Genomic DNA, 24,130 nt, shown 5'->3' on the forward strand with positions numbered 1-24,130 from the left:
GGGAGGGGTCAACGTGCGGGGGAGGCGAAGCGAAGCGGATCGGAGCGGGGTAGGGAAGCGCGGTGCGGCGGTCAGGACGATGCTGGAGGCGGCGGCCGCAGCCGAGCCCGAATTGGACCCCGAGGACCTGGTACATTTCTCGGTTGGAGACCTGCCCAGCCGTGGCTACGGCGTGATGGGCGAGATCCGGAGGCAGGGCAAGCTGTGCGATGTGACCCTCAAGGTGCGGGCTTGGGGAGCTCCGGGTGGGGGCGAGGGATTTTCGTGAGGTTGGGGCTGCGGGGTCCCTGCGTTCCTCTGGAGGGGGAGAAGGGGGAGCTGAGGGTCCCCGTTTGGGGAGGAAGAGGGGAGATGAAAGCCTCGCTGCTCTCTTTAAGGGAGGAGAAAGGAGGAGGTGAGGGCACCCTAAATCCCTTTGGTGAGGCGAAGGGAGAGCTGAGGGCCCCAGTTTGGGGGGAGAACCCCCATTTTGCAGGAGGAAAAGGGGGGCTGAGGGCCCCCACTCAGGTCCTTTCAGTGAAGAGAAAGAGGAGCCAAGGGCCCCATTTTGAGGGGAAAAGAGGGGTAACTAAGAGCCCTCATTTTGGGGAGAGGGTGAAGGAGACGAGTATCCCCTTTTATGGGGAGAAAGTGGGAGCTGAGTGCTCCCCTTCAGCTATTTTGGCGTTGAGGAGCGTGGGAGGAGGGTTCCCTCCTCCCCATCCCTTTTGGAATCGGGAAGGGGGGCAGCTGAGGACTCCAGTATGGGGGAAGAAGCTTGGAGGGATAAGGGAGATGCTGAGGGACTCTAGTTATGGGGGAGCTGAGCAGCCTCCCCAGCTATTTCGGTAGTGAGAAGTATTACAATTAGGGATATCCCTTTTCCATCTCTTTTGGAGCAAGGAAGGGAGGAGCTGGGGGCCTGAATTTTAGGGGGGTGAAGAGGGGAGCTGAGGGTCCCCCCTTCAGGTGAGAAGAAGGTGGAGCTGTGGGACTTCCCACATCTCTCTGCTGATGAAGATGAGGGTTCCCTTCTTTAAGCAAAAGAAAGTGGGGACTCGTCCTTCTCCCCCATCCCCCAGTACTCTTTGGTGGGAAGAAGGAGAACCCCCATTTTGGAGATGAGAGGCAGCTGCAGGCCTCCTCCAGCTGTTCTAGTGTTGAGCGTATGGAAGCAACGATCCCTGTTCCCCATTATTTTTGGAACCAAGAGGTTGCGAAGTAGGTTCCAAGTAGGTGAGAGCCAGGATAGGATAAGAGGTGATGGCATCAATATGGATTCGAGATGTCAGGTTGGATATTAGGAAGCACTTCTGAGAAAGAGTGTTTGGGCACTGGCACAGACTGCCCAGGGAAGTGGTGCTGTCACTGTCCCTGGGGGTGTTCCAGAACAGTGGAGATGTGGCACTGAAGGACATGGTCAGTGGGCATGGTGGAGTGGATCTCAATGGCCTTTTCCAACCTTCCTGATTCTGTCATTCTCTGCAGCAGCATGGTGAGGCTATGGCTGCCCCAGAGCAGGTTTCTCTCACTCAGTTGTTCTGCTTTGCTTCATCCAGAGGTGGACAAGAAACAGTGTCATGGTCCTGGGGTATCTCAGATAACACCTCAGTGTTGTTCTGCGAAAGTCACTGGAAATAGTTTTCATGTCAGTAGTTTTACCATCTCAGAAGTACTTCTTTTGGTTTGTCTTGTCTTTATATCTTCCCTTGCAGAGTGGGAAATGTAAAGAAAAATTAAAATCTGGCTTAAAGAGATCTCCAGTGCAGCTGTCAGGATGCCTGTTGTTGCTGTGCTGGGCAGCTTGATGGCTGAGGGCACCGTGTTGGCCCCCACTCCTTTTTCATATTACATTTTCTCACATCAACTGTCGTTGTCTGGGCAGGGTGTGAAGCCTTTCATTTCTGCAAAAGCTTAAAATGTATTTAACAGCATGCCTCTGTCTTCCTCAAAACGAGTCTTAATTTTTTCCACCACCAGGATAATTTGTAATTACACCCAGGAGACATCCCAGCACCACACGATGTGTTTGACAGAGGGCTGGCGGGGCGTTTCCACATTGGTTTGAATACCAGTCCAGCTCTCTTTGTACACCATGCCCTCAGAATCCTCCATTAGTAGGATGGCTCGGGCTGTTCTGAGCCATCATGTCAGAATTTTCTGCCTCTCTCTCTCTCTCTCTCTTTCAATCAGATTGCTCAGCCCTGGCCAGTGCGTCCTGTAGCAATTGAATTAGTGCTGCTGCTGTATGAGAGCCAAGCCATCGCTCAGTACAAGGTGTCTCCTCCAGCTTGCTCAGCACGCACTGCTGCGTGTTGGGAGGGTAATTATTCTTAGCTGAACTTGGGAAGTGTCTTAGAATCAGTTTGCTGGGCGCAGCTGACGTAAAAGCTGCTTTGCCTTGACCTTGCTCAGGAACGCATTCTGCATCGGATGAGGAAGCTGAATCCTGCACAGGAGCCTGCAAAGGGAATCGTCTGCCAGGGGCAGAGTACTGAACCCAAATAGGGATAGGATGCAGCAGCATTTCAGGTCGGTACCTGGAAGAGCCTGCAGTGGATCCCAGTGTACATTGCAGCACTGCAGTGGGTCTGTTGCCTTATTTTCACTCTGCTTCTTCTAAACCATCGGCTTAAGAAAGAAAAACACCTGCCCAGCACTGCTGTGGGTCAGCAACTGGTTTGGGATGTGACTGGCATCCCAGCTCGCAGCTGAAACAGGAACCAGCAGTGCTTTTGTGGCATGGCTCTGTTTTTTGGTGGCCTCTTTCCTGCTCTCAGTGTGGGCTCAACCGTTCTCCGCAAGAGAAGTATTTGCTGCACAAATGGGCTTCGTGTTATTAGGAATCATTGGTGCTCCTGCTTGTTTGTTGGGATCATTTCCCCTTGTAAAACCAGATGAGCATTCGTTCATCCAGATGGAGGTGCGGAATTGGGTCTCCTTTCTCAGAAACTACACTGCCACTGTTTGTGCTGCTCTATAGCAGCCTCAGCATCAGGCAGTGTGGTTTAGGCGTGATTATGAAGAAGTGCTGATGTGCCTGGCTCTGTCAGATCTCTGATTACTCCAGCTCAGCCTTGGGAAATCTGCTCCTGGTTGCCCATGTGAAAGCAAAGCATCACTGGGCAATGGCTGAGCCACGTGTCTTCCTCAAGGCTTAGGAAGTGTGCACCACCCAGAGCCAAAGCTCCTACCCCTTGTGGATGGCTGAGATTACAGACTGGAGAAGCCTTTCTCCTTCCTGCCTTCTCAGTAGCTGCAAGTCAGCTCCTTCTACAGATGCTCCGTGCAAGCATCTGCCCTTTCAGTCTCCCTTTGGCAGCACCCTAAAAGCAGCTTAAGTGTTTACATAAAGGATAATTTTAGGATGATTTGGAAGAAACAAACGTGAATAAACGGAGGGAGAAAACAGAGGCACACCTTATGCTGTGGTCACTGTTAATTTTCCTTTGGTGAAAGCAGGACTTTGCTTACTAAGGCCAAATTTCTGCTATTGCTCCATTCTTTTGGGATCCAGGTCTGGGGACTCCTGAACTCTGTCTCAGCACAGCTGGTGGCAGGTTGTGCTGGTAATACTGCTGAAAATCCTCTGCTGTGCATGTGGGATTTTTGTCTCTCCTCATCCTACATTGCTGTTACAGCAGAGCTGATTGTGGGTGTGCTGGTGATGAAGTGCCAAGCACAAAGTGCTCCTAGCACATGCAGAGTGGAAGCTTCTCTCCTGCACCATCCTGGGTCCTCAGGCTTCATCACCTGGGGGTGACAACACTTGCCCACCTTTAGAGATGGGTTAAGGCTTGGCATGCCATCTCTGCCCATGGGGGCATCTCCAGGTGTCACTTGCTGGGCTGGTTGGATGTGACTGCAGTCACTTACTGTGGGTTTTTAGATGCATCTGGGGAGCTTGGATTTCTGTTCCTATCCCTTTTTTTCCCCTGGAGGTAAATACAAAGCAGTTTCTCAGGAGATCTTGGGGTTATTTTCAGACTGTGCTGCCATTCAGGTTCTCTCTGGAGCTCTTTACACCCGAAGCATTTCACACTTAGTACCATTTTTTTTCGCAACACAAAGCTTTGAGTGTTATTTCTGCTACCAGCACTGCCATTGGTTTTATCTTATTGGGAGAAATCAATGAGCTTTCTACTAAGCCAGCTTATCAGAGCCCTGCATTAAAGACTTGGGTTCCAGCAGGGGCCCAGAGAGCCCCTGTTGCTCTGCACACGTGTGGGCACACTGCTGGGACCACCAAGCACAACGAGCCCAGGGGCAGAGAGTAGCTCTCTAATAGGAGCTGCTCAGTTTAAAACCAGATAATCTTTCATGCACGCGAGACCTTCACAGTAAGGATCTTAGGGAAATCTTGGTCTGCAGAAGTAAGGAGCTGCTTTGGATTACAGCTGGAGTCGTTTTCTCTCTTCTGTCCCCACGTCTCAGCTGCTCTGGGCTCTATTCCCTTATATGAAGACAAATATTTTTAGCACTCCATGTAGACATTAAACCTGAAGTGTTAGCAGAAACCACGCGTTTCTGCACTGAGCTTTGTGCTTGGCTTCCTTGTGCATAGCAAGCAAGCTGATTTCACAGCGTGCTTGCACTGCTTTCATTTACTTCCCCTCACAGAAAGCCACCAGCTTAATTCCTACAATGTCCTCCTGAGTCTGGAGTGCCAGTGCTGTTCCAGCTCAGGAAAGAAGTGTGTTTTTGAAGTGATCTTTGCAGCAGAGGGCTCAGGAGACATCTCAGCTCTGCAGCGTATTGTCCCAAAAACAATAGATGCCTTTAGTACACCTACACCATTTTTCAATGGAGAAAGCTTCTTTGTGCCCTGGAACTAGTTAGGATTTCGTGGGAATGTGAGGGAGAACACGCCTTCTGTTAATCAGCTAGAGAAAGGGATTCTGTCATATCTGTGGTTGAAGGATGCTTTGCAAGCAGCAGTTCTGTTCAACAGAACTATACACTGCCAATACATAAGGCAGTGTATTTTGCCTTAAAAGAAAGGCCCTGTTCTTTTGTAGGAGAGAGAGCATATCATAGAATGGCAGAGTGGCTTGGGTTGGAAGGGACCTTGAAGATCAATTCCAAGCCATGCTGTGGGCTGGTTGCCTCACACCAGCTCAGGCTGCTCAGGGCCCCATCCAGCCAGGCCCTGAGCACCTGCAGGGATGGAGCACCCACAGCTCTCTGGGTAGCCTGGATGCAGCACTCTGAGTGCTCAGAAGTCAGGGAGTTCTTCTCCCAGTCTGTACTCACAGCTGGGATTGCTCTGACCCAACACCTTGCACTTGTTGAACCTCGTGAAGTTGATGTGCATCCACTTCTCAAGGCTGTGCAGGTCCCTCTGGGTGCCATCCCTTCTTATTGCCTCAACTGCACCACTCAGCTTGGTATTGCCTGCAAACTTACTGAGGGTGCACTCGATCCCATCATCTATGGCATTGATAAGGATGTTGAGGAGCACTGGTACCAAGATGAACCCTGGGGGATGCCACTCACGACTGCCCTCCATCTGGATAGAGCCACTCACCACAGCTCTATGGCTGCAACCATGGCAACTCTTTATCCACTGACTCGTCCATCCTCCAACTCACATCTCTCCAGTCTGGTTGTGTGGGACTGTGTCAAAAGCCTTGCACAAATCCGGGTGAACACCAGTTGCTCTTCCTTGGTCAGCTGATGCCAGCACTAAAAAACCAACAGACAAACGCAGTGTTTTGTGATTACTTCAACAGGAATGCTCAATTCCCAACCCCATCACAGGTGTTGCCACAAAATGATCTGCTGCTGCCAATGAGAGCTTTCCCATTCAGCTCAGAGCCGAAGCTCCCCACTGAGATCCTGCTTTAGATGCCAGTCCCGTGATGCTGCAGAGTGAGGGAAGCTGAATGCTGAGTGCCAGCCTGGTGTACAGAAGTGCCTCAGTGGTTGGTCTGTGCCATTAGGTAGGCAAAGAGACCCTGTTAGCAGCAGGGAGTGCTGCTGCAGGAGGTGCCAGCTGTGCCTTGGCACCACGCTGCCTTTTGGAAAGGGTTTGTTGTCCTCTGGAGCGTGTGCAGCTGTGTGGAAACACAGAACTAAAAGGAAAACCATTCCTTTGAACAGAAAGGGCAGTCAGCTCCAAAGGCAGCCGGGTGAGAGCTGCTCTGTAAGATCAAAACAAGAACTGAACAGACATCCCTCTGCTGCACGAGTGCTTGGCAATGACAGGAATGGGGTTACTCAACCCAAGGGAGCCTTTTTTGCCTTTTTTTGAATGTTCTGCTGTTGCTTGTGGAATTAGCAGGCAGGGCTGTGATGGATTTGGAGCAAGTGGAAACCTGCTGGTGGACAGAAGTTGGACTTGATGATCCATATGAATCCCTCCTAATTTGGGTTCTTTTGTGATTCTATGAAAGGAAGAGGCAAGGAGAGCACAAACTGTCATCAAACTGCACTGTGACTCCACTGGGTGGACAGCACATGTAGGAGAGCACGCTTCTGTGTTCAGAGGGGAGGGAGATGGCTCGGCTTTGGAGATGGGAAGCGCTTTTTGAATCATGAGAGGCAAGCATGAATTGAGAGGGCATGTGCTGTGATCATCCTCAGAAGTATTTTTCACCTCGTACAGGAAAAACAGGTATTGCCATTTGCCTGCAGAAGTTGAGCAGTTCCTTCAGGACTTGTCATTAAGCACTGATGGTACAAACATAATGATGGATTCTGGACTGGAGATCCCTGCTCGTAAATCTGCTCGAGGGCCTTCTATCATTGCATGAGCAAATTAAGAAAAATAACAAATAAAACAGGATTGCAAGTCTTATCTTGCACAGCACCTCGTGGCTGGTGGCGATGGCAGCATGCAGCTGGCCCAGCTGTTTGCTGATGCAGCCACAGAGCTCCCATCCTCCCTTTCCCCTGCTAAGACAGCAAAAATGATTCCCTTTTTCACACAGCTTGTTTCTGTTTCATTTCCCTGACCCACAAAGTCAGCACGAGGGAAGTGTGGATGGGGATGCAGAGCTCAGCTCTGTGTGGGGACGCAAGGTTTCTCTTGCAGCAATTAGAACCAGCCCTGATGAGCTCACAGCCCGCCTTGCTGGTGCAGGATCATCCCAGTGTTCTCACTCTGTTAAATGGGGCATTCCAGAGGGTGAAACCCTTTCCTTAAAGAAGGGTGAAACCCAACCAGGGAACACGCCTGTCCCTGGGAGCTGCCGAGCAGCTGGGTGGTGCTGCCCAGGACAAGGTATTTCTTCCCTGTGATGATACAGCTCTCATTAACCCAGCTGGAATCTTGCTGTGTGACTGTAAGTGATGGCTTCTGCAATAACCAGGTGCTTTATTTCTAGGGAGGCGTTGCATCGTGGGGTGGAACTGTGGCTACGCATCCCTGAAGCTGTGCCACCCTTGGGATCGGAGTGCAGGGATTTGCTTGGAGAGCACAGCTCTGCACAAGTGCTCAAGCATTGCTGCAGTCTGTTGTAATTGCAGCTGGAGGATAAAGTTTTTCACAAATAGCGTAGAAGTGAGATTCAGTTCAGATGTTCTTGCACCCTTCAGTGGTTGCTCAGGCACATTCTGCCCTGCCCAGCTGGGAGCTCTCCTCCAAACCCATCTGGTACCTGCTAACCCAACGTCAGTGCTGCAGGTGGGCTGGAGCCATGCTGTAGTGCAGCACTTGCTGTCTGTAGCTCTATTGGAGCTGATTCCTCCCTCCCTCCTAAGGAACACCATCCTCATCTGCCAAGCCCAAAAGCCATCTCATTCCTGCCTCTTTCTGCATCGTAGTCAGTTGCCACAGTCATCTCCTGTAGGGTGAAGTTAGCAGAGCAAGGAGAGAAGGGGAAAGGCCCATCTCTTGCTTACACGTCTTGTGCAGTGCTCAGTTCCTCTTTCTTTTTTCTGAATGCTGGGGATTTTGCTTTCTAAACTCCCAGGAAGTCATATTTACAGAGGGCAGTAGATCTGGGCTTAAAGGAATACACAAGGCACTGGGTTTGATTTAAGCATAAAAACCCAAATGCGAGTAACATTTCTGCTAATAAACTGCCTGGACATGAAAAGGCAACGAAGCTTTTTGCAGTGAGGTGCATAAGAGAACAGAAGGATTCTTGGCTGACCTGAGAGCAGAGCACCCACTGTGCCAGCTTGTTTGCCGTGCTGAAACAAAGCTCAAAAGGGAAGATGTTGCTGAAGTGGGAGAAAAAGGCAGTTCTGTACAAGCTCAGATAGGTGTAGACTAGCCTGAGTCAGGTTAGTGTGGAAAATGGGAAAAATAACAACTCTGACCTAATGTAGAGGAGTCATCAGAGCAAAGATTGGTGTAATTTTGCAGTGAGTAAAATCTTTTCAGCATCTGCGGTGAGAAGTGGAATTGGAGATGCAAGAACCTCTCCTTGCTTCCAAACCTCTCTTCATGAAGGCTTTTAGAGGATATAAATGTGAGCTGGTGCAGCAGATCCTATGTAGGCTGAAAGGGGATGAGGTTGTGGTAAAGATGACTGGCTTTCTGTCTATGGAACTGTAATGCCATCACAGTGGTAATTAGGAGGGTAAAAACCAGATTCAGAAGTTCAAGTTCAAAAGACAGAGTGTTCTTTGCAGATTGAAATTGTCTTTCAGCGCTCAGGCTGTGCAAGAGGGAATCATCTGGACTGTGTGACTGGTGGTGGATGGTGCTGACCTTCTCTCCTGCTTTTTTTCCTCTCCTTTTAGGTGGGGGACCATAAATTCAGCGCTCACCGGATCGTGCTGGCAGCTTCCATCCCCTACTTCCATGCCATGTTCACCAACGACATGATGGAGTGCAAGCAGGATGAGATCGTCATGCAGGGGATGGACCCCAGGTAAATTCCCCAGGCAGCTGTGCAGGGTAACGAGTCCTTTGCAGGACTTAGTGTTGCATGTGCAAAGCTTGAAAGCCTGCCCTCCATGAACTGCACTAGGAAGGATTTTCTGGAGGGATTTTCAAGGAGGCTGTGGATGCCCCATCCCTGCAGGCATTCAGGGCCAGGCTGGATGTGGCTCTGGGCAGCCTGGGCTGCTGATTGGTGACCCTGCACACAGCAGGGGGTTGATATGAGATGAGCATTGTGGTCCTTTTCAACCCAGGCCATTTTATGATTCTGTTAGCAGTGCCCTGTTTCAGGTTAACTGAATTCAGTAGATTTCCCACTCTTTCTCCCCATTATTCAGTGCACTTGAGGCTCTGATCAACTTCGCCTACAACGGGCACCTGGCGATCGATCAGCAGAACGTGCAGTCTTTGCTGATGGGAGCCAGCTTCCTGCAGCTGCAGAACATCAAGGATGCCTGCTGCACCTTCCTCAGAGAGAGGTAAGGGGCTGCCAGTTCACGTGCTCACTGCTTGTCTTCTGCAGAAGTCATTTCTGTGGCTTGGGTTAAGCCAACACGATAAGAAGGTCTCCGTCTCCTGAGGCTCACCGTTCTCCTTGTCTATAAAATACATTGTTTGCAAGATGCTGCATCTGGGGACAGCATAAGGCCTTGGCCAGCTGTGGGAATTATTATCTACAGCAAAACTGAGTTTACATTTCCCTTGTTCAGGGTTAGCCAGGTACCCAGCACAATGCTGCCTCTCCATTAACAAACCCATCCTCCCAGCAGTTCCCCTTCCTGCTGCTGACTGTATAGGAGGGGAGGAACAAACAGACCCAGAGTTGGATAGGAAGCAGTGGCAGAGTTAATTGATTCCAGTTTTTCCAGTCCTCTAGCTGATGTTTGGCTGTAAGATCATTCCAGCAGCATGATCTGGAAAGAAAAAAGCAGGGTTATTCCTTGGAAACATACCACAGCTTCAGGCTGTGCCAGGAACCTGATGTGCTTCTCTTCCCCCTCACTCCTCAGCCTGATTTCTCTGCAGCTGCTCTTTGTATTCCGTGGTGGGAGATTAAACACACGTACTGAATGCAGTGTCTCCTCTAGTTGTTACATCACTTCTAAATAGAATGAAAACTATGGATTGAGGAGAAAAAACTGTTTCCTCTGTTTCAGGATGTTCCAGTTTACTGATCCACATGAATCCCGAGTTTCTGTTTTAAAATGAGGTTTTATGAGATTGTAGAGTATTCATTTTTCTTTCAAAACCATTTTACTTGGGGTTGTGGATGTGACAAAGTTGGAAAGAGGAGGGTAGTGGTTGATTTAGAAGCCCCCTCTAGCTTTAGGTGGCTAGATCTAGATCTGAGCTAATCAAGGTTGTTTGGTTTGCCAGAAGTTTGGCTGCCACATTTCTCCCAGGTCTGGAGCAATGGAGTATTGAGTTAAGTCCTTGCTTTGAGTGCTTGGCTGTCACTCAGTAACAAGAAGCCTGGTGTACTCTGTCCATTCAGAAGAGCTGGAGCACGCACACCAAGCTCTCTTTCTTATGTGGGAACATGACTGGGATATTTCACCTGTGCTGTGCTGTAAGCAGGCCCTCTCTGGCTGTTATCTCACTTCCCAGGGGCAGACCTAGAATGGACACTGCTGTGAGATGCAGTCTGTGCCCCACATACAAACTGTGTGAGCTCAGCCTGAGGGTCTGTGTACGTGTAATCTGGGTCCAGAGTAATTGAAGTGTCAAAGAGGAATGCAAAAGCATGAGCTTCAGACCTGCATAGATTGGAGTGCATGGGAATGCAAGGGGCAGAGCTTTGTAGAGTAGCTGTGTGAGCTTTGAGGGTCATCCTAATGTGAAAGTTCCCCTCCATCAGCACTGTGCATTGCTTTTTAGGGCAGTTTTAAATCAGGGCATTTGCCCCTGAGCGAGTACAAGTGGTTTCACATCCTTTCCTGCATCTGGACACCACTGCCAATAACTGGGCCCCAATGTTTCCCCACGTGAACAGCACGTTCTTCAGTATCTGTTGATCAGTGCCACAAAGCATCACAACTGGTGGCTCTTCTTGAGCAATGACATGCCAGTGCTGGGCAGGGCTCCTCGTTGGGATAGAAGTGTCCAGGTCACATTGCTGCCTCTGTAGAGCACCTGCTTGTGGTGAGTATCACCTTTTCCAGTTGTTTATGCTGCTGAACAGCTCTATGGAGCTGTTCTTGCTCCAAACTGTAGCAGTGCTTCTCACCATGTTATCTCCAGCTGCTAAGGCATCTCTGGTGAGAAAACCTTCACGTCAGGAAATGGCTTTAAGAGGATGTAACAGGTGCTGTTCTGCTGTATGCATACCTACAATCAGTACCTGGTTACACTTTTTATGCTTTGTGCTCGAATGCAGCTTTGTCCAACACTGGAGTTACAGAGGTACACATGTAGGAGGCAGAGATAGGATCATATACATATACATATCATATCATATCCTACAGATAGTAGGAGGGAGAAGGATTGCTGGGCATGGCCTCACACTTCCCCCAAACTCACAACCCATGACCTTAGAGCAGAGCCAGCAGCCTGCCCAGTGCAGCTTGGCAGGTTTAAGGGGAGATTTTAGGTCGTGGTTTCCATCCTTTGGGTCTGCTTGCGATTGCTGCCCTGAACCCATTTGCTATTTTGCCATCACTGTGTTAAACTGACGTTACTTTTGCTCTCCCTCCCCTCGCCAGGCTTCACCCAAAGAACTGCCTGGGCGTGCGGCAGTTTGCCGAGACGATGATGTGCGCAGTGCTCTACGATGCTGCCAACAGCTTCATTCACCAGCACTTCGTGGAGGTGTCCATGTCTGAGGAGTTCCTGGCTCTGCCTTTTGAGGACGTCCTGGAGCTCGTTTCTCGGGATGAGCTCAACGTCAAGTCTGAAGAGCAGGTGTGTGTGTGGGTACAGCGCTCAGCAGAGCCACTTGTTTCCTTGGAGGATGAGGCTGAGGGTATAGGCAAAAAGAACCTCCTTCCAGCCCAGGACTTCTCTGGAGCATTTTATAGTTAATATTCCACTGAATTTGCCATCAAGAAGCTCCTCTGGACAGGCTGAGCCGCTCTGGGATGTTTCAGCATTGTTGAGAATCTGTCAGTGTAAGAGAAACAGAGCCTGTCTTTGAGCCAGAAAACCTGTCCTGCTCCTTCTGAGGAGGTGACTAAAAAGCAGTTCTACCATGTAGGATAAGAGAGGGCTTCTTTAATGGATCTGTTTGAAGTGGCCCAGCAGACAACCCAACCTCAGCTTAGAGACAGTCCTGTGAGTCAAGAGTGTGTGTCCCCAGGAAACCAGGCTCCCTTTGTAACCTCAAGTCAGGAACACAGTGCATCTTACTGCAAAGTAGCCATCCAAAACAGGGCAGATGAATGGCATTAGGATGAGATCTGTGTCTGCAGTGATTGTGGAGGGAGCCTACAGAGACCAGCTCAGTGTTTCACAGGGGTAGATAGCTGTTACTGCAGGCTGAGTCAAGGCAAGGCTTGGCCAAAGCCAAGCTGCAGGAGAGTTCCCTGGTGCAGCAAAGAGCATCACTGTTCTCTCTTTAAATTGTCCTCTGAGATGAGGAGAAGATCACTGTCAATATGTAGTTTCTTTTCCATCAGACAACTGGCAGCAGGAGGAACTTGGGGAAAAAAAGCAACAAACAAAACCAACTTCAACTTCCCTTGCCTCTATTCTGGCAGGTGTTTGAAGCTGCTCTAGCATGGATACGCTACGAGCGAGACCAGAGGGAGCTGTTCCTGCCTGAGCTCCTCTCCAAAATCCGCCTGCCCCTTTGTCGGCCGCAGTTTCTCACTGACAGAGTGCAGCAAGACGACCTGGTGCGCTGCTGCCACAAATGCAGGTGAGGCCTGGACGTGGGGTAAGAGGACCTTAGGGTGGATAGTGGCATCAGAGCTGGAGTGTGCTTTAGCAGTCCTGGAGTCTGAAATTCTCTCTGTAGGTTGGAAAAGACCTTTGAGATCCCCAAGTCCAACCAGTGACCCATCCCCACTGTGTCCACTGGAACACATCTCCACAGTTCTTGAACCTCCAGCGACCACACCACGTCCCAGGGCAGCCTGTGCCACTGCATACCTACCTCACAAAGCAAAATGCAAAGCACCCTCCCCGTTTTTAACCTGGCAGCAGGACTGTGTTGTACTCTGAAAGAATTGGCTGTGGTAGCAGAAAATCAGTTGCCTAAAACTGAGTTAAGACAGTCGGTTTTCATCACAGGGGGCACCAGGATCCACCGAACTCTGTAAATATCTCACTTTGGTTTCAGAGATCTAGTGGATGAAGCAAAAGATTATCACCTCATGCCAGAGCGTCGACCGCACCTCCCAGCATTCAAGACCCGTCCTCGGTGCTGCACGTCGATTGCAGGGCTGATTTATGCTGTTGGAGGACTTAACTCAGCAGGTACCTTGCACATCCCCTCCCCACAGCGAAGAGAATTATGTAGTTTGCTGAGTAAGACTATGGAATCATGAAGATCCCATTTTGCCCTCGTACAAACATAGAATTGTTAACGCTGGAAAAGATCACTAATATCTCCACGTCCAACCCCAGCCCATCCCCACTGACCACATCCCTCAGTGCCACATCTCCACAGTTCTGGAACACCTCCAGGGATGGAAACCCCACCACTGCCCTGGCCAATCTGTTCCAATGCCTGTCCACTCTTTTGGAGAAGGATTTTTTTCCTAATATCCAACCTCACATGAAGCATTGGAGAGTTTTCTCCTTGCTGTGCAGGTCTCTGGCCTATGATGCTCAAGGTGGCTGTACCTATAGTTTAACATCTTCCCTCTAGAAATTCTGTCTTTGTCAAGCTTAGGACAGCTGTTCTGGTGTATCTCAAAGAACCAATGTATTGAGAAGGTTGTCCATGCCCCTAACAACTTGCAGAACTTGGAAATACTAGGCTGACGCTGATGGGATTGCAGGATCACAGCTGCAGACACAGTGCACTTGTGTGACATCACTCCAATTATGACAGGGGGCAAAAAATATTAAACAGTCTGCTTGGGAAATGTCCACTGGGGTTTTAAAGATCTGCCAAAGAACAGCTGACTGAGGTGGGATCTGAGTAATGGGTGCGTGCTGGGCACTGCCCTGTGGGATGGCTGTTCTTCCTTCACACCGCAACGTGGGTGACTTAAAGGGAAGCCGTTCTTCCAGAAAGCAGAAACACCAGTGGATGTGGCATAGTGTAGGTCTCTGCTGCCCCTTCGAGGCTACGGAAGGCCCCACTTGCTCAGCCTAGGACTCATCAAGCCCTGTTGCACAGAGCAGGCAGGGTTTGCGCCGCCGCAATCCTTTTAGCATCGCAGAGCGCAGCTGAGTTTCCCCCAGCAGCTCGCTGCCACCGTGCAGCAGAGGCTGAAGAAATGGGTCTCCCCCTTTTAATTTGAGTAGCAAATTTTTATGCAGGTGACTCTCTGAACGTGGTGGAAGTCTTTGACCCCATTGCCAACCGCTGGGAGAAGTGCCAGCCGATGACGACGGCGCGGAGCCGCGTTGGTGTGGCCGTGGTGAATGGGCTGCTCTACGCCATCGGGGGGTACGACGGGCAGCTGAGGCTGAGCACTGTGGAGGTGTACAACCCTGAGATGGATTCCTGGTCCAAAGTGGAAAGCATGAACAGCAAACGAAGGTATACAGGCTCCCTGAATGTATGGCTTTGGAGCTGGAGGGATAAAAGTGAGGTTGTAGGAAGGCTGGGGGGTGATGGCGGATGCCAAATGAGGGGTCCTTGCGTGGGACAGCAGAAAAATAAAAGGGGAGTAGAGGAATGGGGTGATACAGAAGCAGGAGAGGTTTCCTTGACCACATCTGGGTCACCTGTGCTGCTTCTTGCTGGTAAGAAGGGACAACTTTCATCAACTCAGCAATACAGCATTGATTTACAGGGGAATTGATCGGCAAGTGAAAAGCAGCTGAGCAGTAATTAGTGTGAGCTGTTAACTACAGAGGTCTTTTAGTTCTCATGACATATAGGAGTGAAGTCAAAAGTGTTTGTTAACATTCTGTAAGGATTTGAACTTGAGTCCCAAGGAAAGGAGTCAGAGCTCCATTTCTTCATACTGTGATACTAAATGGTAGGCAAAGCACTGGTGAGCACAGTGTAGGAAATTCTCCACTGCTAAGAGTAAGAATAAACCTGTTTTTCTATCTCTGGCCACTGTTAGGATTGTCTTTCCCTACCAGAAAGCACAGGAGAATCATAGCTCAAAAAGAGAGGAAGATTTTGGTAGCCCAGACAGAGACATTTACAGCTAAGCAAAAGGTGCTTGGCTTTGACCAGAGCTTCCACAGTACATGGCCACCCTAGGGATCGTTTTGTGGTTGGTTTGCCTGTGTTATTTTGATAACCCACCTCCTAAGCTGTGTGATTATTGTCCTCCCCACCACAACACGGTGGCTGCTTCCATCTTTAAACACACTCCTGGCTTCCATGGGTTTTGCTGTGGTTTTCATCACATTCATGCCTGGTCACTGAGAGCTGCTAAATTGCTCGCTGTTCTGCACGCTTTGCAGTGCTTGTTTATCATCATGGTTTGTTTGTTGTGGTCTGAGACGTGGATTGCTTGGGAAGATTGCACTGCAAGAGGCTGAGTATGGGAAATCTGAGGCACGAGGCTCTCAGTGGTGGCATCCCTGTGACTGCTGGTGCCACACTGCTTCACAGGAGCGTGTCACAGGAACAAGTCCTGGCTGTTGTGGTTCTTAACCAGAGCTTCATGTCTGGCTCAGAGGCAGAGTTCATCTAAATTCCTAGAACCGTTTCCATTCTGTGAGATCACCCACATTTATAATTTGTAGCAGAAAAGCTCAGTTTTTCCATAGCACTGAGGCTCCTGGGAGCTTTTCTCACAATGAGAGGCGGATGCTCTTCCATGTTTGGGTTTCTCCATGCCAAAGCCAAGCAGGACGGGTGTCAGATGCCCTTGTGTAGGGGAAAATCATAGAATCATAAGAATGGCCTGGGTTGAAAAGGACCACAGTGCTCATCTAGTGCTTCCTACTGTGTGCAGGGTCACCAACCACCAGACCAGGCTGCCCAGAGCCACATCCAGCCTGGAAAACCTCAGCTGCTGTATAAATCCCTTGGCTCTTGAAGTAGGGCTGAGGTTCTGCCTTTGAGAATTGTGTTTCCAAGGTTCTAGAAAGAAGTTTTTTGACTTCACTTTCAAAAGTGGGATTCTAGTCTCTTACTTGAAGCATCCCATTTGGTAGCCTTTTGCACACCCAGATAGGCAACTTAGAAGGTGTTGTGTGATGGTGTTCCAGCGGGGTCAGGCACCTTCACTGAGCCAGCTGTACATCTGACAGCACCTCCTGTGTGTCCTGAGGCTCTGTGGCAGTGCCTCTGGCTGCAGAAAAGAGTCATTAATGTTGGAACAGATCACTGATAGCACCAAGTCCACCCCCCAGCCTAACCCCACCATGCCCACTGACCACATCCCTCAGTGCCACATCTCCACTGTTCCTGTGCACCTCCAGGGACAGACACCTTAAGCCCCATTTAGTTCGAACCCCAAATCAGTACCTTCAGGAGACCCAGCGTTGTGAAGCTGGTGATTGTAGACAACAGATGAGGCAGATTGGGGTGGATTTGGCACGCTGTGGGCTGTAAGGCCATGCCAAACCATCTGGTGGCTCTGCTGCTTGTTGCAGTGCGATGGGAACCGTGGTGCTGGACGGGCAGATCTACGTTTGCGGCGGATACGATGGAAACTCCTCGCTCAACTCCGTGGAGTCCTATTCTCCAGAAACAAACAAGTAAGAGCTCTGTGTGCAGTACAGCTTATCCTCCTGCTGCTGCCAGGGGTGTGCCATGCACCATGTAAGAGAGCCCTGTCAATAAAATAATCGTCGTGAAGTTAGGTGGAAAGCATTCCGTACGATGTCCCTCCCAGCAGGAGGTGCAAGCAGACTAAACCCATGATTTATATGCAGTAAGAAGTGAAGGGAGAGGTACTGTAAGCCAGCACTGGAAAGGCCTGCAGAGCTGTGACAGCCTGTGGAGCAGCTGCTTGCTGTGCTAACCTGTCTCCTCTCTTGGCAAGGTGGACAGTGGTGACCCCCATGAGCTCCAACCGCAGCGCTGCTGGTGTCACTGTGTTTGAGGGCAGGATCTACGTGTCAGGAGGGCACGACGGCCTGCAGATCTTCAACAGTGTAAGTGCATAGAATCTCAGAATGCCCTGGGTTGGAAAGGATCAATGCTCATCCAGTTCCAACCCCCTGCTATGTGCAGGGTCACCAACCAGCAGCCCAGGCTGCCCAGAGCCACATCCAGCCTGGCCTTGAATGCCTGCAGGGATGGGGCATCCACAGCCTCCTTGGGCAGCCTGTGCCAGTGCCTCACCACCCTCTGGGGGAAAAACTTCCTCCTAATATCCAACCTAAACCTCCCCTGTCTCAGTTTAAAACCATTCCCCCTTGTCCTATCACCATCCACCCTCACAAACAGCCATTCCCTGTTCATGCACTGTGAGTGCTTCTTCCCTGTGTATCCCCTGAAGCAGGGTTTAGTGTTGGACAGGCAAGGCTCATTCATCTGCCTGGGAGTGAGAATGCAGGAAGCAGTACCTGAACTGGGTTTTCATTCATGTGCTGCCATCAGCAAGTTGTAATTAAGGGATTTGCAGGGAGCAGCAATAACTATTTCCACCTCACCCAAGTGCAGATGATTGTCTGCAGCCTGAAGTAACACAGAGCCAAGATCTGCAAATCTGCTTGTCTCAGCTCATTCCTGAATTGGATGAGCTTGAAGCAGTGCTGAAGTTCTTGCAGGAGGGGTCCATCTAATGGTCTCTCCAGAAACACAGGGGGTACAGAAAGGTGTTGATCTGGGGGGAGGTTGGGGGTTTCTGCTCCGCTCCGCTCCCCTCTCCTTTCGTTTTGTCTCCTCATGGAACCACTGCAATGTGCTGCCAGGGAAAGCAGGGGGTCTCACTAGAGAGGTCTTTGAGGACAGCTTGAGCACACAGCCTTTGGGTCTCACAGCTTTGGTTGTTTCTGCTCTGGGGCACCCACATAATTAAGGTTGGAAAAGACCTATAAGATAATTTGAGTCCAGCACCAAACCACCTCACCATGACCTCAGTGCCACATCTCCAGATTTCTTGAACACATGGGACGGTGACTCTGCCACCCCCCTGGACACCCTGTGCCATTGCATTATAACTCTTTTGGAGAAGAAAATTTCCCCAATACCCAACGTGAGCCTCCCCTGGTGCAGCTTGAGGTTCCTGTACCTCTTTAAAACACAACCTGGAAGCTGATAAATAGGGAAGGAGGCAAAGGGAGCTGCATTTTCTGTGGTCTGTGCACCCGACTCATTAAAGAAGTTGAATAGCATTATGGAGCATACGAAATCAAGGAGCAAGGTCAGGCTGAATGGGGCTCTGAGCAGCTGATGGAGCTGTGGGTGTCCCTATTCAGTGCAGGGGAGCTGCACTAGATGGCCTTTAGAGTTCCCATCCAGCTCAGATGATTCCACGACTCCCCGCTAACGCCGTTTTCCCCTAGAGCTTGAGCTGACCAAAGTGTCTGATGTCTCTGTGCGTTGCTGGATGCCTGCCTTGAGCTTCCCCCTGATGCTGTGCCATCCCTGTGTCTGTAGGTGGAGTACTACAACCAGCACACGGCCACCTGGCACCCGGTGGCCAGCATGCTCAACAAGCGCTGCCGCCACGGGGCGGCGTCGCTGGGAAGCAAGATGTTTGTGTGCGGGGGTTACGACGGCTCTGCCTTCCTCAGCATGGCTGAGGTGTACAGCTCTGTGGCGGACCAGTGGTACCTCATCGTCCCCATGAACACCCGGAGGAGCCGAGTGTCCCTGGTGGCAAACTGCGGCCGCCTGTACGCCGTCGGGGGTTACGATGGACAGTCCAACCTCAGCTCGGTGGAGATGTACGACCCGGAGACCAACCGCTGGACGTTCATGGCCCCGATGGTGTGCCACGAGGGGGGGGTCGGCGTGGGCTGCATCCCCCTGCTGACCATCTGAGGAGGCAGAGGCGAGGAGCTGCCTTGTCACCGACAATCGTGGGAGAGCTCCAGCCGGCGTTTCCCGCTCTGATAGCCAGAGAGATCCATCTCCAGGTGCTCAAACACACACAGAAACTTGACACGACCACCCCCACCCTTGGCTCTTGGGCCGAGGCCCCTGAAGGATCGACGTTTTCGGGACTACGACGCGAGGTGTGAATGTGCTGCCCTGAGCAAGGAGCTGCCCTCCTCCCGCTTTCGCCTCTGCGCAGAGCCACAGCTGAGCAAATCCTTCCTCTCCCCAACAGCGCCCAGCCGCGTCGGTGTGCTTTGGCCAACGCTGGGAGGTGGTGGTGTGGGTTGGGAGGGCACAGAATTGCACAGAACGGCAGCTTCCGTGACTTGAAGAACACCTGCACACCTTCTGTCTGCAGCAAGGACCCCGGCATCCCAAGAGTTTGATCAGTTTTGGGTTGTTTCAGCTTCATGCTGGCCACGTTGAGATCTTACCCGGTCTACCAAAGCAGGCAGAACCTACCAATGTAGGCCTGTAAGACCATGTCCAAGCTCTGCAAGTTCGGGTGCTTCTTGCACAAGCCACTGCTGGTTTCTCCAAATGCTTTCTTCAGCTTAGATGGGGAAAATTTCTCCACGAGAGCCACACGATGGAGAAACTGGGGGGAGAAAAAGTCGGTTAAACCATGGGAGCGTTTTAGCAAACATGGGAGGAAGAATGCCAAATGTCAACCACACTAAGCAACAGCCTTAGGATTTCAACAGAGGAGGCAAACCGAGGTGTGAATTGTCAGGATAGCCCTTAATGGTCAATAGATGTCTCCAAAAATAAGCTTTGGCTTTTCTACGTTGGTATGTGAGAGGCAGCTGACGCAGAGTGGCCGGGATCTTTAAGGAGGAGAGGGATCACTGCCTCTGTTTGTGACAGCACAGGAGGTCTGTGGCTGTGTTGGGGCAGCTGCAGTTCAGCTCTGAGGAGCAGAGAAACCTGCAGCAGCCTCCCTGCAAGGCGCTGGTGGGAAACCACACTTCCCCAGCACGGGTGAGATCAACGTCTTGGGGTTTGTGTGCTGGGAAAGGTCTTGGCAATGTGCTTATTTCATGGCAGCCACGCAAGGAAACTTCCTGTGGCCAAACTGTGGCAGGGCTGCAGGTGCTGCCCCGTGTCCCTGCTCGTCCCATGGGGCTCAGCACCGCTTCCAGCCCTTCTCCCTTTGCTGTTTTCAACCCTATTTTCACTGCAGCCAAAGGGAGCTGCTGCTGCTGCTGGCTTGCTCCTTCCCAGAACCAAACCCACCGAGCACCACTTGCCTGCATCAGCCCTCCAGCATTTCCCCTGCATGAATGTGAATGGTGAGAGCCACGGCTCCCTGCCCACCAGCACAGCCACGGGGCAGGGAGCCCCTCAACACTACGCCCACTGCAGGCAGCGGGGGCTCGCTGCTGCCCTGTGTTTCCAGGAGCTTTGGTGTCCCCCCACCCAAACCCGTGCTTCTCCTTCATAGCTGACTCCCAGCTCGGGATTTTAACTTTGGGTGTATATGTGGATGTCTATATATTCAGGTACTGTGTATATTTCAGGTATATATAACGAGCATATCTGGCTATAAATGTGGTTTTGTCAGTATGTACTTCTTCTGTATACGGACGTCAGTGGATGGGTTCACTTGGTGAATTCACTGTGAGGTTTCCCTGCTGCTAAGACACTTTAAAAAGGAAAAACAAAACAAAGCACGAGTATTGCAATGGAAATGAAGCTGCTTTGGCATCCTCACCTCGCTCCTGGGTGGGAGGAGAGACGGGGGGAGCTTTGGGCAGCAGCTTTAGCCCTGGATCTGCATGATCCCCTCCCTGCCAGGAGGCTTGGAAGGAAGTGGGAAGGCTTCCAGCTGGGAGCTGCCTGGCTGCAGGCTGTGGCAGGGAACAGTTTGTTTGTACAAGCATCAGCTCCTAGCTCTGAGCAGAGCGAGGGGGACTCAGAATAACTGTGGGGCTCCACGTGGGGTTTTGCTCTCTGCATTTGGGAAAGTGAGACGTGGGCAGGCTGAGAGTTGGGCAGAGAGGAGGGCGGTGAGGCTCAGCAAGGGCGAGTGTGGGGTCCTACGGCTGGGGGGAGTTACTGCATGCATCAGAATAGGTCAGGGGTGAGCTGGAAAGGAGCTCTGTGGGGAAGGAGCTGGGTGTTGTGGTTGACCAGCAGTTGGCCAACCATTGACCACAGCTGTTGTCCCCGGCTCATGGTCACGCTGTGTGCATTGCAATGGGACTCTGGGGGGTGCATTGCGCCCAGTGCGGCCAGCAGAGCAACGGAGGTTCTCCTGCCCTCTGCTCTGCCCTGGTGAAGCCACATCTGGAGCACTGGGGCCATCGCTGGGCTCCCCAGTATCAGGCAGACAGGAAACTGATGGGGGAAAGGCTGAGAGCCTCGGGTGTGTTCAGCCTGGAGAAGATGAGAGGGGATGTTACCTCCTCTGGAGACGTTCAAAACCCACCTGGGTGCTTTCCTGTGCGACCTGTCCTAGGGAACCTGCGTTAGGGGGAGCAGGACCAGAGGTTCTATAGAAGTCCATTCCAACTCCTGTGCTTCTGGGATTCTGCACCCCACACAAGGCAAAACGTGCAGCCCCAAAGCGAAGCCCTTCTAATTCCCACTGCCTCTCCAGCTGCCCAGGGAGGAGGATGGGAACAAACCCCACAAAGCTTCTCTTCGCTGCGGCTCTCCAAGAAAAACAGCAGCAACCCGATCCCTTCCCGTGCCGCCCAGCCCTGTGTTTGTCCTGGAAGCGGAGCCCCATGGCTGTGCTGCTGCTGGCTGTGCTGCTGCTGGCTGTGCTGCTGCCCACCGCCCCGTCATCCACCGCCCCACTGCCCCCCACACCACGCGAGCTGGCCCGCACCGTGCTGGAGGCGCACGGGCGTGATGCGGGCAGCGGGCTGAGGCTGCTCAAGCTGCAAGGAGTCACCAGGACGGTAGGAGCCTCGCTGGGGTTTCCCGCTGGGTTTTGGGGAAGAGGGAGCTTCCTTGCTGTGCCAAATGCTGTCGTTCCCTTGCAGAAGTTTGACTGGGGCACGCACTTCACCATCAATCTCACTGCCCGTGAGATCTCCTGCCCCGCCGGCCCCACGGCGCCACGCGGTGCTGCATGCAGAGCCCGGCCGGGCCAGGTGGGTGCGGGGCACGGTGTGGGACCCCCTCCCAGCACTGCCCCCTCCTGATCCCCCCATCCTGCAGCAGATCCAGCACTGCGTGGCCCAGATCTCCGTCTTTGCCTTCCTGCCTGACGTGCCGCTGTCGCTGCTGGAGTGCAGCCGGCAGACGGTGAGGGCTGCATGAATTCCTCCTCCCTGCATCCCTTCCACTTTGGGGCTGAAGCCCACCCCCATTTCTTATCCTTCAGCCCAGCAGCTCAGGGCAGCCCCGCTCCCGAAGCCGGCACAGCCCTGCAACCCCACGAGCCGTTGGCCTCAGGGAGCCGGCGCCATCCTGAAGCCCATGAGCGCATCCATCCTGCAGCAGGGGACGTGCAGACCTCATCCATGGACCCTGTCCTATAGACCCAAGGGCTGAAATAAAGATGTTCCAGGGCTCTGCTGCATGTGTGATGCCTCATCCCCATCCCGCCATCCTGCAGTAGAATGGGATTGAGGTTGCACAAACCTGCAGCTTCTGGGTCATGGTGGGGCGGCTGCAGCCCCACATGCAGCATCTCCATCCCAACTGCCAATAGCACGTTGGCCAACCCTTGGGCTGATAACAGATGGCAGCACACAGGGCTGCTCCACGTGTCTGGCTCAGAGCCTGGGGGCTGTTGCAGGGGATAGGAGGGGACCAGGGCTGCTGTGTGGGGGGTACTTGGGAGTACAAGCCATGTGGTCTGGGGACAGAACACTGTGGGGATGATGGGGAGTTGAATGGGAAATGGCTTGTGGGAGTGCGTGGGTCAAAAAGCCTTCACATGGGGGTGGGGACGGGGATGGGAAGGAGTTCTTGAATCCAATGGCAGCTGTCCCATGGGTCTGAGGGTGCCTGGAACCTCCATTGTCTTTGGGATGCAGACTGCAATGCGATGGAGCCTCATCCCAATGGGATGGAGTCCGATCCGTCCGTCTGTCCCAGCTGGGCACTGCCAGTCTGCTCCTTGGGGACCATTTTATGGCTACGTGGCCTCTCAACCAGAGCACCCCATGCCCTGCAGCACAGCCAGGGATGTGGGATGCAGCCTGCAGCGGGACAGGGCAGCCCATGGGCACAGCCACGTCCCCACCACAGCTTTTCCCCCCCAGATAACTGCCGCGCTGTGGCTGCTCCCCCTGGGCCCGCGTTTCCGCGTTGCCCAACTTCGGGGCCAATAAAAGGCATTGGGAGCGATGAGCGGGCACGGGGCGAGGATGGCGAGCTGCTGGGTGCTGGTGCTGGCGCTGCTGGGGGGGGCCTGCGCCCTCCCGGCCCCCCTGGGCTACCCCCAGGCTCTGGCCCAGGCTGTGGACTCCTACAACCAACGGCCTGAGGTGCAGAATGCCTTCCGGCTGCTCAGCGCCGACCCCGAGCCCGGCCCGGTGAGTGCATGTGGGGACAGCGTGGGGAAACCACGAGGACACCGTGGGAGATACTGGGGACGTCGTGGGGAAGGCGTGGGGAGGTGTGCAGGCATCATGGGGACGGCGTGGGGACACTTTGGGGAACATCAGAGGAACCTCCTGGGAGCGGCATGAGGACATGGGAGGGACAGCGTGGGGACAGCATAGGGACAGAAATCCCGAGGACACCTTTGGACATCAAGGACATCATGGGGAAACCCTGGGGAAGGCATGGGGTCGGTATGGGGCCGTGGTGGGGCCAGCCGGGGGACATCAAGAGGGGAAGCAGAGCTGCTCCCCCCCGCCCGGCTCTGAGCTGTGCCCGGAGCAGCCGGGGCTGCCGGGTGGCTGCCACCACGCTGTGCCCTGCCCCCAGAACGTCCAGCTCAGCTCCCTGCACAACCTCAACTTCACCATCATGGAGACGCGGTGCCAGGCGCGCTCGGGCGCCCAGCTGGACAGCTGCGAGTTCAAGGAAGACGGGGTGAGCGCCGTGCTGGGCTGGGGGGCGCCGGGGGCTCCCGGGGGGAGGGACGGCCCCGTGCTCAGTGTCCCCCTGCTCACAGCTCGTCAAGGACTGCGCTGCGCCCGTGGTGCTGCAAGGCGGCCGCGCCGCGTTCGATGTCACCTGCGTGGACTCCATGGCTGACGTGAGTGGGGACACCATGGGGGGTGGTCCCAGGGGTGCTTGGGACCCCCTAGGGCCAGGCTCCCATTCCCCCG

The 24,130-nt window shown here is 52.7% G+C and overlaps 2 protein-coding genes across 3 annotated transcripts in view; both read left to right on the forward strand.

Annotated features, from left to right (window-relative positions):
* The first annotated feature begins 28 nt into the window (after window positions 1-28).
* On the forward strand, window positions 29-20,460 carry KLHL18 (kelch like family member 18). 2 transcript variants are annotated; one of them, XM_042834295.1, is made up of 10 exons: window positions 29-223; window positions 8,674-8,804; window positions 9,154-9,294; window positions 11,518-11,716; window positions 12,511-12,671; window positions 13,095-13,231; window positions 14,231-14,468; window positions 16,493-16,597; window positions 16,885-16,996; window positions 18,447-20,460. In XM_042834295.1, the coding sequence occupies exons 1-10, from the start codon at window positions 80-82 to the stop codon at window positions 18,831-18,833; spliced, it is 1,755 nt and encodes a 584-aa protein (XP_042690229.1). In that variant the 5' UTR covers window positions 29-79; the 3' UTR covers window positions 18,834-20,460. The 2 variants fall into 2 exon arrangements, with proteins under 2 accessions (XP_042690229.1, XP_042690230.1); XM_042834296.1 differs by having other exon boundaries at window positions 14,246-14,468.
* A 2,758-nt stretch (window positions 20,461-23,218) lies between these two features.
* LOC122168732 (cathelicidin-1) overlaps window positions 23,219-24,130 on the forward strand; it is a 947-nt gene continuing 35 nt past the window's right edge. Inside the window, exons 1-3 of the mRNA XM_042834293.1 lie at window positions 23,219-23,386; window positions 23,784-23,891; window positions 23,974-24,061. Coding sequence (XP_042690227.1) covers window positions 23,219-23,386; window positions 23,784-23,891; window positions 23,974-24,061 — 364 coding nt within the window. The remainder of the gene's footprint in view (window positions 23,387-23,783; window positions 23,892-23,973; window positions 24,062-24,130) is intronic.

Source organism: Centrocercus urophasianus, unplaced genomic scaffold, assembly GCF_019232065.1.
Source record: "Centrocercus urophasianus isolate 14NV4802_14NV808 unplaced genomic scaffold, USGS_Curo_1.0 seq_448, whole genome shotgun sequence".
In the NCBI taxonomy this organism is placed as follows: Eukaryota; Metazoa; Chordata; class Aves; order Galliformes; family Phasianidae; genus Centrocercus; species Centrocercus urophasianus.